The 17,760-nt window shown below is 24.8% G+C and overlaps 3 protein-coding genes across 3 annotated transcripts; all 3 read left to right on the top strand.

Annotated features, from left to right (window-relative positions):
* Positions 1–1,093: 1,093 nt before the first annotated feature.
* On the top strand, positions 1,094–4,891 carry OCT59_002631 (uncharacterized protein; the record flags this gene model as incomplete). Its single annotated transcript, XM_025308505.2, has 9 exons — positions 1,094–1,146; positions 1,272–1,452; positions 1,522–1,998; positions 2,075–2,515; positions 2,581–2,712; positions 2,836–3,036; positions 3,112–3,567; positions 3,643–4,511; positions 4,581–4,891. 9 exons carry the CDS (start codon positions 1,094–1,096, stop codon positions 4,585–4,587), a joined length of 2,817 nt encoding a protein of 938 aa, XP_025179445.2. The 3' UTR covers positions 4,588–4,891.
* Positions 4,892–6,922: 2,031 nt separating this feature from the next.
* On the top strand, positions 6,923–7,335 carry OCT59_002630 (uncharacterized protein; the record flags this gene model as incomplete). The annotated part of the gene is made up of 2 exons (XM_066145046.1): positions 6,923–7,082; positions 7,139–7,335. 2 exons carry the CDS (start codon positions 6,923–6,925, stop codon positions 7,333–7,335), a joined length of 357 nt encoding a protein of 118 aa, XP_065995802.1.
* Positions 7,336–9,221: 1,886 nt separating this feature from the next.
* On the top strand, positions 9,222–12,591 carry OCT59_002629 (uncharacterized protein; the record flags this gene model as incomplete). Its single annotated transcript, XM_066145045.1, has 8 exons — positions 9,222–9,275; positions 9,626–10,108; positions 10,182–10,244; positions 10,470–10,631; positions 10,700–10,892; positions 11,031–11,176; positions 11,246–11,692; positions 11,770–12,591. The coding sequence occupies 8 exons, from the start codon at positions 9,222–9,224 to the stop codon at positions 12,589–12,591; spliced, it is 2,370 nt and encodes a 789-aa protein (XP_065995801.1).
* Positions 12,592–17,760: the final 5,169 nt, after the last annotated feature.

Here is a 17,760-nt window from a genome sequence, read left to right as displayed (position 1 = left end):
AAAAAAATTAATAATTTGTTTACATAACTGGGTAAAACCAATTTTTTTTTGATTCGCGCAAACTAATTTAAAAAAAAAATAAGATGAAATATATCACGTGGTATATTTATTAGGTTTAAAGTTTGTAGCTTTAGTCTACTGTAGAATTTCTGATGTTTATTATAAAAATAAAAATAAAAATAATGTTTTTATTCTTTGTTATGCGACGAATCTTAATGACTAGTAAATAATGAATAACGACTCTTGTCAATGTGAAACAATAACAACAATTCTTTTTTTCTTTAACGTATTTGGTAACTTAAATAAAAAAATAATCTAACGTTTATTGGGTTGATCGGTAAACTGATACTGTGATTGGCGTCAAAAAAAAAAAAATATTTTTTTTTTCACCATTTTTTGGTAACTTTGAATAAAAGTAATCTAACGTTAATTGGAATGATCGGTCAATAAAAGATTTATGTGGTAATGTGGTATCAACATTCATTACGTCATATCTTCTTTGTTAACCAAATTTAATTTTATTGTACTATTTTTTACGACCACTTTTAAATCGAGGAATTTTTTTTTTTTCGTCCAAAAAATTTCAATTTTCAATGGATTTAGACTTCGCAGATTGTGGAGATTTGACTATCGGGAAAGAAATTATTGAGGGAAATTTTATAAATTGGACCAGCGGGAATGAAATAATTGATGATTACATTCAAGAAAACCAATCAGAATACGATGGACATGGCGCAGTATTTGGATGGATACCATATAATGAGCTTATTGACATTAAAGAAATAGAAGATAATCGTTTAACTACAGCAATATTGAAGAATGGTTCATTATATTATAGTAAAGATGAAAAGAAATGGATAAGAGAATCACATGTAAATGTCGTGTTAAGATTTTTATGTAATCCATATAATACTGACGAATTTAAAAAAAAGGTATTGAAATTTTCTATTATTGATTAATTTAGTTGAACATTAATGTAGTTTTAATTATTTTGTATTTTTGTAGGTTGAATCACGTTTAACATATAATTGTTATGGAATATCTCAAAATCCAGATACAGAAGATTATATTTTAGTTTATAATATTAATTATTATGATCATTGTGAAAAATGTAATAATTACATTAGATGGTGCGGACAATGTGAAGTAAATTTTTTAAAAGCTAATTTTATAAATTGGACCAGTGGAAATGAAATAATTGATAATTACATTCAAGAAAAGCAATTAAAATGCGAATATCGTAAAACAATATTTGAATGGATACCATATAGGGAATTTATTTATATTGAAGAAAGAGGAGATAATTGTTTGACTACAGCAATATGGAAGAATGGTCCATCAAGTTATGACAAATACTTTGAAAAGAAATTGAAAAAAGAATCATCATATGAAAAAGTTGTATTAAGATTTTTATATGATTTAGAGATTATTACTGACGAATTTTCAAATAAGGTATGTAATTTTTCTATAAATTTAGTTTAAATATTTATAATAAAATGTTGATTTTTTTATATTTAATAGGCTAAATCATATTTATCAGAAGATGAATATGGAAACTCTCTAAATTATGGAATATCTCAAAATCCAGATACAAATGTTTATATTTTTGTTTCCAGGGGTGATTGTTTAAAATATTATTGTGAAAAATGTGGTAATGGATATTACGCAAAAAAGTGGTGTAAACAATGTCAAATAAATCAATTAAAAAGTAATTTTGCAAACTGGACAAGTGGAAATGAAAAAATTGATGAATTTATCCAAAAAATGCAATCAGAAATTAATAAATATGATGATGTTATATTTGAGTGGATACCATATAATGAGTTTATTGAAATTAAAGAAATAGAGGATAATTATTTGACTTTTGCAATATGGAAGAAAGGTCAATTATCATATAATACGTATGAAAAGAAATGGATAAGAAAATCTTGTGAAAAAAAAGTTTATTTAAAGTATTTACATAATTCACAAGATATTACTGACACACTTTTAAATATGGTATTAGAATTTTCCTATGAATTTAGATTGAATATTAATATCCATTAATATTGACTTTTTTTTTGCAAATTGATAGGCTGATAAACTTGGAATATCTCAAAATCCGGATACGAAAGTTTATATTTTGGTTTGTGATAGTTATTATTATTGTGAAAAATGTGGTAATAAATACGAAGATAGTTCCTATAAATGGTGCAAACAATGTCTAATAAATCAATTAAAAAATGAAATTACAAGCTGGACTAGTGGAAATGAGAAAATTGATGATTTCATTCAAAAAATGCAATTAAAAGTTAATAAATATGATGATGTGATATTTGAGTGGATACCATACAATGTGTTGATTGGAATTAAAGAGATAAATAATGGAGATAATGATTTTGCTACAGCAATATGGAAGGATGGTCACTTATATCATGACACTAATATAAAGGAATGGATAAGAAAATCATATGAAAAAGTTGTATTAAAATTTCTATATGACTTACAAAATTTTACTGATGAATTTTTAAATAAGGTATTTAATTTCTATAAATTTAATTTAATTATTAATGTAGTGCTAATTTTTTTTGCATTTGACAGGTTGAATCCTACTTGGCAAATAAATTAGTCTTTGGAATATCACAAAATCCAGATACAAAAATTTATATTTTGGTTTTCAGTTATAATTATTTAGAATATTATTGTGAAAAATGTGGCAATAAATATGAGCATGTATGGTGTAAACAGTGGTGTGAACAATGTCAAATAAATCTATTAAAAAATAATTTTATAAACTGGACTAGCAGAAATGAGAAAATTGATAATTTCATTCAAAAAATGCAATTAAAAATTAAGGATCATGATAATGTAATAATTGAATGGATTCCATATAATGAGTTAATTGAAATTAAAAAGATAAATGGAAGTGATAAATTTTCTACAGCAATATGGAAGAATGGACCATTATATTACAGAAGATTACATAAAAAATATAAAAGAAAATTAAATGAAAATGTTTTATTAAAATATCTAAATAATAATACATTTTTAAAAGAGGTATGAAATATTTCCGAAATGTAATTTATTTAGATATTAATAATATTAACATAATATCTTGTCAAATTTCAACAGATTGAATATTCAATTGAGGAAAGTTATGGAGTATCTCAAAATCCAAATACAAATGATTTTATTTTGGTTCTTCAACCTAAATATTATTGTGAACACTGTGGGAAAAAATATAATCATCAATTTGAAATAGTTAATAAAAGCTGTGTATTATGTCAAACAAATCATGAAAACAAAAAAATTAATGAATTAATCCAAGAAATAAAATTAAGTATTGATCATAATTCTAGTAAATCTAATTTAATATTTGAGTGGATACCATATGATCAGTTTGATAATATTAAGGAAATAGGTAAAGGTGGATTCTCTACAGTATATTCAGCAATATGGAAAAATGGTTTATTGTATTATGATGATGATCTTTTCGATGATGAGAAATGGATAAGAAACTCAAATACAAAAGTTGCTTTAAAATGCTTACATAATTCACAAAATGCTCTTGATGAATTTATAAATGAGGTATGAATTCCCTTATCATTTAAGCCTTTTTTTAACAAGTTAATTTATATATTTTAATATTATATTATTTTATAGGTTAAAGCATATCCAAGACAAAAAATAAATAATATTCTTAAAATATATGGAATATCCCAAAATCCAAGTACAAAGGAGTATATTATGGTACTTGAATATGCAGAAGGTGGAAATTTCAATGATTATTTTAATAAAAATTATGAAAATTTTAATTGGTTTAATGGATTAAAAATTTTAACTAATATTATTGAAGGTCTTAGTAAAATTCATCAAAAGCAAATGGTTCATCGTGATTTTCATATAGGAAATATATTGTTTATTGATAATAATTATAATGCATGTATTTCTGACCTGGGATTATCTAAAAAAATTGATGATATTAATGAAACAAGTATCTATGGAGTTATGCCTTATGTAGCACCTGAGGTATTAAAAGGAAAACCTTATACTTATACAGCAGATATATATAGCTTTGGTATGATTATGTATGTTATGGCAACTGGAAGACAACCTTTCATTAATTATGCTCATGATGAGGTTTTAGTACTAAATATATGCAATGGGATTAGACCTGAAATAAATGAAAAAATTACACCAAAATGTTATATTGATTTAATGAAAATGTGTTGGGATTCAAATCCAGATAATAGACCAAATTCCCTTGAAATAAAAGAAATGATTGAATTATTCTGTAATTCATTAGATCAAGAATTTGAGAAAAAGGAACAGCAACACTATAAAATTGAAGAGCAATTTAAAGAAACACAGGATAATAGAAAAGAAAATCTTTCATCAATTAAAATCAACCAATTACCTTCTCATAAGCAAGCTATTTATACATCTCGATTACTTAATCCTTTTACAAAAAGTCTTCCAAAACATGATGATAATATTAATAACAATACAGTAGAAATTATTGATTTTACAAAGTAAGTAGTATTTTTTAATTTTGTATTTTTTATTTACTTTTATCTTATTCTTATTATTTTATATTTTAGCTTATAACAATTTTCTATGGCTAAAAAGTTTAAATAATATAATAGTAAAGATATCCAAATAGTAAAAATATTTAGTTAAATTTCTGCCAAATATTTGCAGCTTATAATTAATAAAAAATACTTCCCAAGGCTAGGCTAAGAAATCCTATCACTTTTACTTTTAAACAATAGAATTTTTATTACTACTTTTGTTTAACACTGATTATAAATTAAAATGTAAATCTTTCTTTATATTAAAATCAGGTTGTAATTAACAAATTTATGTAATAACTGCAAACTAAATAAATGAATAAATTTATTTTCATATTTATATATTTTTTAAAGTTTTGAATAGTTCTGATTAAAATTATACATGAAGTTGAAATTTTAAAGCCAAAGTCGAAATATTTTGGTTTTGGATGCTTAAAGTCAAAATAAAGTTAAATTGGCCAAAATTATATCATTAACATAATTTCAAATAGTTGCAAAACAATAAAAATTTTTAAATTGCAATATCTTCGTCAATATCAAAACTACAATCATAAAGCATTTTATTATTTGAATCTTCTCAATGAGACTAATATAATGGTGTAAAGATCATTGGAATCTGATTGACCACTAGTACCGAGATTGTAAGCAAAGCCTCTAAATATTTAAATAAAAATAGAATGGTTTTGACTAAAGCATCCAAATGAGCTATAGATCATCAGATTCTGGTCACTAATTAAACCATTTTGACTTTTGGGAGAATAAACATTATACTTGAGTATCAATGAATACATCTCTCCTAAATTTAAATTTAATTGTATCTCAGGATCAAAATAAGCGAAGAATCCTTTTTCCATATAGAACTAAAATATCTAAAATGGCCTTAACAGATTAAAAAGAACTTAATCCATCTTGATTATTATTATTACCATTATTACTAAAAGATTCAAGATCTTCTACATTATTACCTTTCTTTACTTTTTTTGATTGATTTAAAAATGATAAGGTAAATTTCATGTATAGGGATTAGAGAATTCATAATTTCATTAATATAATCTTTACAATATTCCAATTCTTGGACTAACCATTGCAAGACGTCAATATCCATCCTGTGAAATTAAGCACTTATTATTCCTCTATTAATTTCAGTTCAATTAATCTTGATTGAATATTATAATATCTAAGTTTTTAAATCCTTAGCCAATAAATTTAAATGCTTATTTTATAGTGATATGGAAATTTCAGTATATAGACGTTTCCTATTTATAATAGAAGTATTGGTAACATTTTCTCTCACTTTAGTATGTTAAAACCAAATAATAAAATTCCTGAATCTTTTGAGCTTTCTTTTATTCCGATTTACATTGAGAAAAAAACAAAGACTCTATTACTCGACCAAAGTGCTGAGGAAAAAAATGATATTTTAGTACCTTGTTTCATACGTAGACGTTCGATATACTACGTGCTTGACATAAAACATAACCACCACAAAAAGTAGAGAGTTTAAAATTAAAAGTAACCTACTAGTCGGATACTAAAGACAAAGAATATATGATTTACATAGCGTTAAATAGACCTGAAACTCTTTTCTCGTGCCTGACAACAATTTTCATTTCAGAATTTTTAAAACGGAAAGTACAATGATGCTTCCCAAATGCGCAGCTGGCAGTGGAGACACAGCAAAAACAACTGATTCAACAAAAAGATTTAATTATTTTGAAATGATGAAAAAGATAAAGGAAACTATGACTAAATTAGAAGAGGATAAAGCAGAAAGATGAGGAGATAGCGGAATTATCAAAAAAGTTGGATGAAAATAAGACTGGAGACAAAAATAGTAATTCACCACCAAAAAATGAGATGTTGAAACAAAGAAAATCAAAAAATGCGGAACTTTATCAAAAAAGCAAAAGATCGTTAGATCAATTGAGAAAGTTCCGTGGATAAAATTTGAGATCTATGCAGTTAAGTCACGTGATTTTTTATTTTATGATATTCCTAAGGGATGGGACGAACGAAGCACTGTCCAGAATCAGAATTATAGAATCGCTTAGTGTTAAAGTAGCTTACAAATATAAATCAGTTAAAGCGAAAATTAGATTAATACGAGCGGCTGACGAAAATTTCGTGAACGGGGGTGTTAAAAGGAAATTCCAAGATTTTCGTGATGGTTTAATGGGAGAATGCCGGCTAACAAAATTAGAAATCGATTTTCTTGGCAAGCAACGTTAAAATTAAAGGAAAAGTTCCAGTAGACCAGGATATCGATCGTATAGTCAAGTACATCAAACTTTACAAAGCTCATGTTTATTTGGAAAGATTATTACAGTAGATCGTATGGGTCAACGTATATATTGTTATACTTCAACTACGAAATGAAAATGATGGAAGCGATTTATAAATCAACGATGGAGGAAAAATTGGGACAAGGATTACAAATGAAGAGTCAACAGGAATTATTTGGAAAGAACAATAATTACAAATTTAAAAGGCCGTTCATTTCGAACCAACAACAAATACTTCATCTACGCAACAGTGGGACAATGTTCCAGTGGATAAAGAGTTATATTTTGACGCGACGGACCAATCAGAAATTGAACCAACATCAACACATATTGGAAATAGTAAAGAGGTTGTTGAAGAATTTACAAATTTGAATGGAGATTTCAGCAAGAGATTACCAATGAAGCCACTACTGTCTACAAAACCAAAAGAGGATAATGTAAGTTCGGATGACTCAGATGAGACGAAAGAAAGTAATAAGAAAAAACGTAAAATAAGAAATTAATAGAGTTAATATAAAATATACAAAAATTAGTAACATTTTATAATTAGACAAAAACTTTATTAACATTTTTAGTGATTTTTGAATTTTATAGTATTTTTATTTTATTTTCTTATTTACGTTATAAGTAAAGTATTTAGCATAGTATTCGTCAGTTTAGGATAGACTGGTTAGTTATAGGGTTATTCAATTTTTGTAATTGTTTACCTCTAAGTATTTCTAAATTTTGTAATCTATGTTTCATATGATGCTTAATAAAGAAATGCGTTATTAAAAAAAAAAAAGCTTTCTTTCATTTCAACGACCTGATTTTACTAATGTAGGTCAGTAATAGTGATTATTAAATATTAAAAAGAAATCTCTTAATAAATATCAGACAAATTTACAGAATACAATCTAAGAAAATTAAAGCTTCTAACCTCAGTCTAAAATAAAAACTGCTCTATAAAAATCATTTGCTACACCTAAAGATGAATAACTGTTTCTACTTTATATTTATTTTATTTATAGACAACAGAAATTTTTTACAAATACTGGGTATACTTAACATTCGAAGAATATTTACCTAATGATAAAATATTTTCGGTAAACTTTGTAATTTATTGAAATAAATATATATAGCTTTAATTCTTATAATAAAACATCAATATTTTGTTATTTAATATTATATAAATAATTTAATAGTATTATAATAGTACAAATAACTAAATATTTTAAAGTTTAAAAATTTTAGTTTTACTTTACAACACACCAAAATAATTTTGTATTAAGTACTATCACGTGTACCTAAACCCAATTCCCAACAGTTCCCGTCTTATTAAGAGTCAAATTTCGCGTTCTAATTCGCCGATCACTATTTATATGTTTATTATTGAAATTTCGTCCATATGATATTAATTTCATTTGGTTTGTTTATTTATCAGAATAATATGTAGTAACAAACTATTAACAACTTACTTGAAGTATATGATTTATCAAATTATCAGCTTAATTAAAAAATTTCCCTAGATACAACACCTCTTTACAGTAACTTCTTGAATTCTATGGAATGAATGGAATGAAAATAAAAGAGCTTAAATTATAAGGAGTATTTACATTCATTAAGAAATGTTCTAATGATTTTTTATCTTTTAAATAATGTGGCTCGTAGACTTCATGGGACGGTTTTTGGCAAGTTATAAATAGGTGTTTGGGTTATTTTCTTAATTGCAAAATTTGAATGTAGTTTTTTCCAGCAGCATAAACCAAAGAAAACTATCTCGATGGACATAATTTATATGACGAATGTGATAGCATATTCCAAAATTGGATTCTTTTTTTCTTATACAAGATGATCTGACGGACAAATTTTGGGTATTTCATAAATCCGCCATGATCATGTAATGCTTATTTAAACTATTCATCAACAATTGTCTTTAAAGTTTCTCCCCTTTGTCAGAATTTTTGACGATCCTAACTCTTTTTCCTATTAGTCATTTTAAAAGATTAGCGACATCATTATCCAATAGAACGCATAAAATGTTTAAGTTTATATAAAAAATGTATGAAATGTTATATAAGAACTCTAAGATGTCTTAACGATTCGCAAATCTTTAAAAAGTTTATTCTCAAAAAAGAACAAAATATTCTGTAAACGATGTATATAAGGATTTATAACCCTTTGATTCCTTCTGCCTATAAATTATACGGCGGATGCTTCTATGAATTTTTTTTTTTAAAAAAAATGATTTGTGATAGGCAATAAAGATTTATGCGTACATCATTACGCAAAAAAATTTATTACGTCATATTTTCTTTGTTGACCAAATTTGGTTTTATTGTACTGTTTTTTACAACCATTTTATAAATCGAGGAATTATTTATTTTCGCTCAAAAAATTTTAATATTCAATGGAATTAGACTTTGCAGATTGTTGGGATTTTGCCAGCGGGAAGGAAATTATTGTAAAAAATTTTACAAATTGGACAAGTGGAAATGAAATAATTGATAATTTCATTCAAGAAAAGCAATTAAAATATGATGGAAGCGGTAGAGTATTTGAATGGATACCATATAACGAACTTCTTGATATTAAAGAAATAGGAGATAATTGTTTGAATATAGCAATATTTAAGAATGGTCCATTATGGTATGATGAAGATGAAAAGGAATGGATAAGATCCATGTGTGAAAAAGTTTGTTTAAGATATTTACATAATCCACAAGATCTTACCGATGAATTTATAAATAAGGTATTTAATTTTCTATGAATTTAAGTTAATTATACGATATTAATTTTTTCGTATTTTGATAGATTGAATCATATTCATTATATGAAACAGAATATTCAACAGAACATTGTTATGGAATAACTCAAAATCCAGATACAAGGGATTATATTTTAACTTTCAGTAAAAATTATTTGGAATATTTTTGTGAAAAATGTGGTAATAAATATGAAAATACTATACGCCTTAAATGGTGTAAATGTCAAATAAAACATATAGAAAATAATTTTACAAACTGGACAAGTGGAAATAAAATAATAGATAATTTTATTAAAGAAAAGCAATTAAAATTCAATGGACGTGGTACAGTATTTGAATGGATTCCATATAATGAGCTAATTGATATTAATGTAATAGAAAAAAGTGTTTTTGTTACAGCAATACGGAAAGATGGTCAATTATATTATGACTTTGGTAAAAAGGAATGGACAAGAAAATTAAATAAAAAAGTTATATTAAGATTTTTATACGACTTACAGAATATTAATGAATATGAATTTTTAAATAAGGTATTTAAATTTTTATTTACTATAAATTTAGTTTTAATATTAACATAATTTTAAACTTTTTGTATTTTAATAGGTTGAGCCATATTTATTAGATAATGAATACTTAAATGGAATATCTCAAAATCCGGATACAAATGTTTATATTTTGGTTTTCAGTGAGGATTTTTTTGAATATTATTGTGAAAATTGTGGTGAAAAATACCGTAGGATATGTAACCAATGTCAATTTAAAAATAATTTTACAAACTGGTCTAGCGGAAATAAAATAATTGATAATTTCATTCAAGAAAAGCAATTAAAATACAATGGATATGGTAGCGTATTTGAATGGATACCATTTAATGAGCTCATTATTATTAAGGAAATAGAAGATAGTTGTTCTACTACAGCAATATTGAAGAATGGGTTATTATGTTATAGTTTATATTATAGTGAAAATAGATTGATAAGAAAACCATGTGAAAAAGTTTGTTTAAAATATCTACATAATTTACATGATATTACTGACGAATTTTTAATTGAGGTATTGGAATTTTCTACAAATTTAGATTGAAAATTAATATAATATTAATTATTTTTGTATTTTGGTAGATTACTAAATCTTACTTAACGGATGATTGCTATGGATTTTCTCAAAATCCAGATACAAAGGAATATATTTTGGTTTTTAGTTACTATCACTTTGATAATTACTGTATAAAATGTGGTAATGAATATGTTAAAGATGAATATAGTGATAAATATATTAAATGGTGTAAACAATGTCAAATAAATCAATTAAAGAGTAATTTTACAAACTGGACTAGTGGAAATAAGAAAATTGATGAATTTATTCAAAAAAGCCAATCAAGAATTAGTGAATATAGTGATACAGTGTTCGAATGGATACCATACAATAAGTTTATTAATATTAATGAAATAGGAAAAAGTGGCTTTACTATAGCAATCTGGAAAGATGGACCATTATATTACAGTTCATCAAATGGTAACTATAAAAGGAAATTAAATAGAAAAGTTTTATTAAAACATTGGTATAATTTACAAAATATTAATGTATTTTTTAATGAGGTATGAAATTTTCTAAAAAATTTAATTTAATTATTAATATTTATTAATAGTGATGTTATATTTTAACAGATTATACATTTAATTAATGAGAGTTATGGAATATCTCGAATACAAAATACAAATGATTTTATTTTAGTTCTTCAACCTAAATATTATTGTGAAAACTGTTGGGGGAAATACAACAATAAGTTTGAAATAGATAATAAAAGCTGTATATCGTGTCAAACAAATCATGAAAATAAAAAAATTGGAGATTTAATTCAAGAAATGAAATTAAATATTAATCAAAATTTTGGGAACTCTGATAAAATATTTGAATGGATACCATATGATCAGTTTAGTAACATTGAAGAAATAGGTAAAGGTGGGTTCTCTACAGTATATTCAGCAATATGGAAAGATGGTTTATTATTATATAAATACTCAAGTCAAAGTTGGAAAAGAATACCGAATAGAAAAGTTGCTTTAAAATGTTTACATAATTCACAAAATTCTCTTGATGAGTTTATAAATAAGGTACAAATTTCCTTATAATTTAAGCATTTTTTGACAAATTAATTTATACATGTTTTTAATATTATATTATTTCATAGATTAAAGTATATCCAAGACAAATGATGGATTATATTATTAACTTATATGGAATATCTCAAGATCCAAATACAAAAGATTATATCATGGTTCTTGAATATGCAAAAGGTGGAAATTTTAATAATTATTTAGATAAAAATTATGAAAGTTTTGATTGGCTTAATGGATTAAAAGTATTAACTAATATTATTGGTAACCTTAGTAAAATCCATCAAGAACAGATGGTTCATCATGATTTTCATATAGGAAATATATTATTTATAGATAATAATTATAAAGTAAGAATCTCTGATGTGGGATTATATAGAAAAATTGATGATGTTGATGAAACAAGTATTTATGGAGTTATGCCTTATGTAGCTCCTGAAGTATTAAAAGGAAAACCTTATACTGAAGAAGCAGATATATATAGCTTTGGTATGATTATGTATATTATAGCAACTGGAAGACAACCTTTCATTGATTATGCTCATGATGAGGTTTTAGTACTAAATATATGCAATGGGATTAGACCTGAAATAAATGAAAAAATTACACCAAAATGTTATATTGATTTAATGAAAAGATGTTGGGATTTAGATCCAGAAAATAGACCAAATTCTAATGAAATAAAAGAAATGGTTGAATCATTCCGTAATTCATTAAATCAAATATTTGAAGAAAAGGAACAGCAACACTATGAAATGGAAGGGCAATTTAAAGAAACAGAAGAATTTAGAAAAGCAAGGTTTTTATCAATTAAAAATGATCAATCAACTACTCATACACAAGCTATTTATACATCTCGATTACTTAATCCTTTTACAAAAAATCTTTTAAAATGATAATATTAGTAATTACATGGTTAAATTACTTGATTTTAGTAAGAACATTTTTTATTTTTATATATATATTTTTATTTATTTCATCTCTTTTTTACTTATATATTATAATAGCTTATGATCATAGCTCAAGAGTAAAGAAGAGTGTATTAAATTCATTTAAATGAAATGATAATAAGATATTTTAAACTTGTAGTGCATCTTTTATATAAAAAATTACCTCTTTAAAATTTAAACTAGAACAATTTATTATACTTTGATCTTTTTATTAAACATTTTATATCATTAGTTTTTGTTTAACACTGATTATAGAGTAATATGTATACTTTCTTTACATAATAAAAATCAGTTTGTAATTGAACAAAATTTTAAAAATTTAAATTGATATACTAAATAATACATAGTACATTTGAAATGTAAATATTTATATTGCAATATTTATAACAAATCTAATACTTTTGATATATAATTAATTAATAAAATATTTAAATCTAAAAAAAAAAAATTGAATACTTTTCTGTGTATGTACATTTATTGAAATATTAAAAAAAAAAGATTTAATTACGTGATACAAAAAAATCTTTTCGTGTATCTGTATATAAACATCAATTTTTAAAATTATTCTGGAAATGAAAAACAAAATTCTGATACCGTAGTAACAGAAAGTTCAGAACTTCATTTTTAAGAGTTTATCCTATTAAAATCAGCCAATTATCTGCCTCAATAATTTTCAGTCATAATTTTCGTTCATCTTATGAAATTTTAAGAGTCAAGAAGATATAAAATTGTTAGATAAATATTTTTTCTGTTTTACTAATTAAATGTTCAAATTGTATTATAAATTATCCAAACTGAACCTATACTTCGTATTTAATGTATGAAGCGTCAGTAAATTTGACATTCGCATTTCTTTTTTTAAGAAACAAAAATATATTTTACTGTTTTTTCCTTTCTTTAAAAATCATTATATGAAAAATTACTTCAAAGAAAACATTATTGTTATAACTAATTAATATGAATGGTGAAACTAACTTTTTTAATTCTAGTTTGAAAAATATTATTTAACGTGATAAAATTACGTGAGAATCAAACTTTTCTTTTTAGCCAATATGGCAAATGCCTGAATGGTAGTATAAAAGAATCAATATCTTGGCTAGTATACTAAGTTATATGCACGTATTTTATATTCTCTGTAATTATTCTTCTCAATAAAAATATCATGTAAGCTACGGCACGTGCAAGTACTTTCATTTTAAATGAAATTCTTTTATTTTAATATAGTGAGTTACTTAATACTACAAGTTTACAAATTAATTTATGGGTATTATGGGTGTTATACTATTGTATGGTATTTATTGTCCGATGTCTACGCATTATGAAAAATTTTATCTGCCCCTCACGTGACGTCATCCAATGAAATTGCAAATTTTAGGTTTATCTTTTTTCGCTCCAAGGGCTTCTGTTTCCTAGTAGTATTACATTGTTAACGTTAACTAATGTATCAATGTCATTATCGTATAATTATATATTAGTCTGTCTGAGCCGTTCATGAATAAACTCCTGCTGTTACTATCCAATAATTTTATTATTATGCTAATACATAGTAATGAGATAATCGACCAAATGACAATTAAAAAATCTGCTGAGGATAACTGATAACATCTTTATTTTCTTATTATTCATCGTACCACTAGTGGTACGATGAGATGATATGAAAATTTTACACTGCAGATACAACTAAATCTCGAAAAAAAAGAACCATATACACAACTAACCGCAAAAGCTACAGAAAATGATGGTATACTTAAGGAATAGAGATGGAATAGTGTTCTGAAGGCTGAAGCCAAATGTCAATTATCTTCAAGCCAAACCAAGCAGCTTAAATGGAGAAGTTAATTCTAAGAGAATTGGTTTCTTGTATTTATTCACGTAACATTGTTTCAAAATAATAAAGAATATACAATTTCCATATTAATTGAATACAATTAAAATTTAGAATTAATATAAGGTCGGGCAAAAAAAATTTTTGCCTTCTTACGTCATAATTTGTTAAGTGATGATATAGGAAAAATGTTTATTAATGAAGTTGTTAATTGTTTTATCATTCAAGCAGGTTATTCAAGGATATTATTTTCAGCGTGAAAAATGCCAGAAAATGAGTGTAATGAATCCAATAAAGTTAGTATAAACGAAGGATATTAATACTATTGTGACGAATGCTATGCAACAACTTCGGTTAAAAGAAAAACGCATATCGATAATACATTGTTTATGTGAGTCATATACAAATATATAATACGAAAAAAATATTCAATAAAAAAATCTATATTTTTGAAAAATTGATGGGATAGGTTACGAGAATCATATAAAATAATACATTGTTTATGAGTTATATACAAAAATAAATGCGACAAAAAAATTTAGTATAAAAAAATCCAGATTTTTGAAAAATCGATGGGGACGGTTACGAGAATCAAAAAATAAGTAGATAGAATTTTATCAATCCTTCCTTATAAAAAAAGTAGATACGTTTTAGATACGTCTAGATACGTGTTTAGAGATATGGAAAGATGCATAATTCCGTATCTCTAAACATATCTAGACGTATCTAGACGTATCTTTCACTTTTTTTATAGGGCTAAATATTCGTCTTGCCGAGCCGATTATATTTGATGCTGGGTAGCATAATTAAAGTTCACCAATGATTGGCCAGTTTAGTTGGCTCATGATCCATTACGACACTTTTATTGTTATTTTTACTTTAGTAACTTATATAACCCCGCAAAATTTGTTATTTTATAAAGATCCCAAAAAAGAGTTTTAAGATCCCAAAATAGAATAAACTTCTATTAATCAGAATAGATATAAAAGACTGTGTGTGATTTGTAGTAAGGATGATATTAATGAAACTTCTGAAATCACAAAATCTATTTTAAAAAAGTTTTAAAAAGCTCTGAATTATAAAATTCATGAAAATTCAGAGCTGTAGAACTCAAACTACAGTATGTGACTAACTTTGTGAAAGCACTATATTTGTTTGATAAAAATAATTTTAAAAAGCTGACATATGAAGTAGACTCAGCATATAATAGGGTGAAATGGGTTGTTTATTGCAAGATACATATGAAATTTTATTAAATAGTGCTTTAAGAACAGAATAACTTAAACGAGAAGTATCAGAATTAAGATCGAAGGTTGGAGACTACAGAGAAAAATAATGGTTATTTAATTTATTTATGTTATTTAAATATATATGATACACTAATTGCGTTATTTTATTCATTAATATTGACTTCAAATGATTTTAATGATCAAATAGTAAAAAAATGATGGGTTTTTTACCAAGATCAGCAAAGAAAATTATTTAGAAAGTCATTTTCCTAAATTTCAAGGATTATTTAACATTTTATTCAAGGCAATGAATCCTAAAGAAAAAAACAAAAAGGACACAAGCAAAAATACTTGAAACAAGAGTTATGGTAGGTACCATATCGGCGGTCAGGCCGGTCGGCAGATTTGATAATTTACGTTAAATGCTAAATTTGAATGATTTCAATAATTTCCGTTGCCCCAATTAAAAAAAGAGTGGAATGTAATAGTAAATATTGATTCTGATTTTTTATTCAGGACGGACATGCTTTTATCTCCTGCCGATTTATTGCTCATTTATTGGTTCAAACTACTTGTAAAATTTGGTCAATAACGGTTGGATTTGGATAAAAATAAAATAAATTTATAGTATCTGGAATTCTCAATTGAAGTAAAATTAATAGATATATAGTTTGTGATAAAATTGAATAATCCCATAAAAAACTGATGGCAGAAGACAAATATGCATTGCAGAAGTTTAAAACTTTGTATAGATGTTCTTTTCATCAAACGTAATCTATGAAAATTTAATATAATCCACTATTTACGCTCATAGTATAGGTTTTTTATTTGTAGAGAATTCAGCTAATTATGATTTTTACCTATTTAAAATTAAAAGGTTGTTACTAATCAAAGTTGGCCAATAATGATTTGATTTGGATAAAAAATCTATATGAAATTTGATATGTTAATATATATGAAATTTTTTATAAATATACTTGAAGATGTCCGTATAGTAGTCTATCAGGTGATTTTTTGGTATCACAAAACAGTTTTCATGTACAAAACAGTGTTTGGAAAAACTAAGAAGCTGACAGCAAAACCTAAACCATGAAGAATTAATTTTATTATATTTAGCACATGAAGGTTTGCTTTTAATAGAAAAAAATTGTATGAAAAATTTGAAAATTTTAAAGTTACTACAAATATTACCTTTCTTAAGTTTTAACCTTATTGGACAATTTAATATCAACAACTTTGGACGTATATGTAATCCATTTAGTCAGTAAGATCATTTCGAAAATTATAGTAAAATGTGAATATGTGATATACAAATACCTTCTCTCTTTTTCTCTCTTCACTTATAATATGTCATGTTCAAAATTATTTTCAGGAGACTTGCCCGAATTAACTTATGAAGTTATAAAATATTTACAGAATGATCATTCAACTTTACATTCATGTATTTTAGTTAACAGATTATGTTGTCGTTTAGTTTAAAGATTCCATTATTATGAGAAAATCCATTTTCAATTTCTACCAGAAACTATAATTTTATTGACATAATTCTAAAACAAAATTAAATGAATATAAAATTATTAATAATTCATTACCTTCAAATACACTGTTCAATTATCTTAGTTTTTTAAAATACTTGAATACATATAAATTTATTTCTTCTGTTAAGAAATGGAAAACATCAACTTCCAAAAATAAATATTTAAAAAGTTCAATAATTGATATATGTTTATTACTATTTAAAATATTTATTAAAAATAAAGTAAATTTACATATCCTTGAAATTGATATCCCATGTATTATTAGCGTTAGTGTATTATTAAAGATTCTATATGTATTGATAGTATTCTTGAGTTAATTTTACAAAATCCAAATTTCATTTACAACATTAGAAATTTAAAACTTTATAGTATATATTATGATGAAATTTATATAATCAAAGATCGTATATCACAAATAATTAATTCAACATCAAAATCTAAAAAAAATTTCACTTGTTTATGATTTAGTACCTTTATATCAATCATTATTATTATAATTGTTCTACAAATACCACACATACTT

The sequence above is a fragment of the Rhizophagus irregularis genome, chromosome 11, assembly GCF_026210795.1.
Source record: "Rhizophagus irregularis chromosome 11, complete sequence".
In the NCBI taxonomy this organism is placed as follows: Eukaryota; Fungi; Glomeromycota; class Glomeromycetes; order Glomerales; family Glomeraceae; genus Rhizophagus; species Rhizophagus irregularis.
The sequence above is the reverse complement of the archived record's forward strand: the minus strand, read 5'-3'. Positions and strand labels throughout refer to the sequence as shown.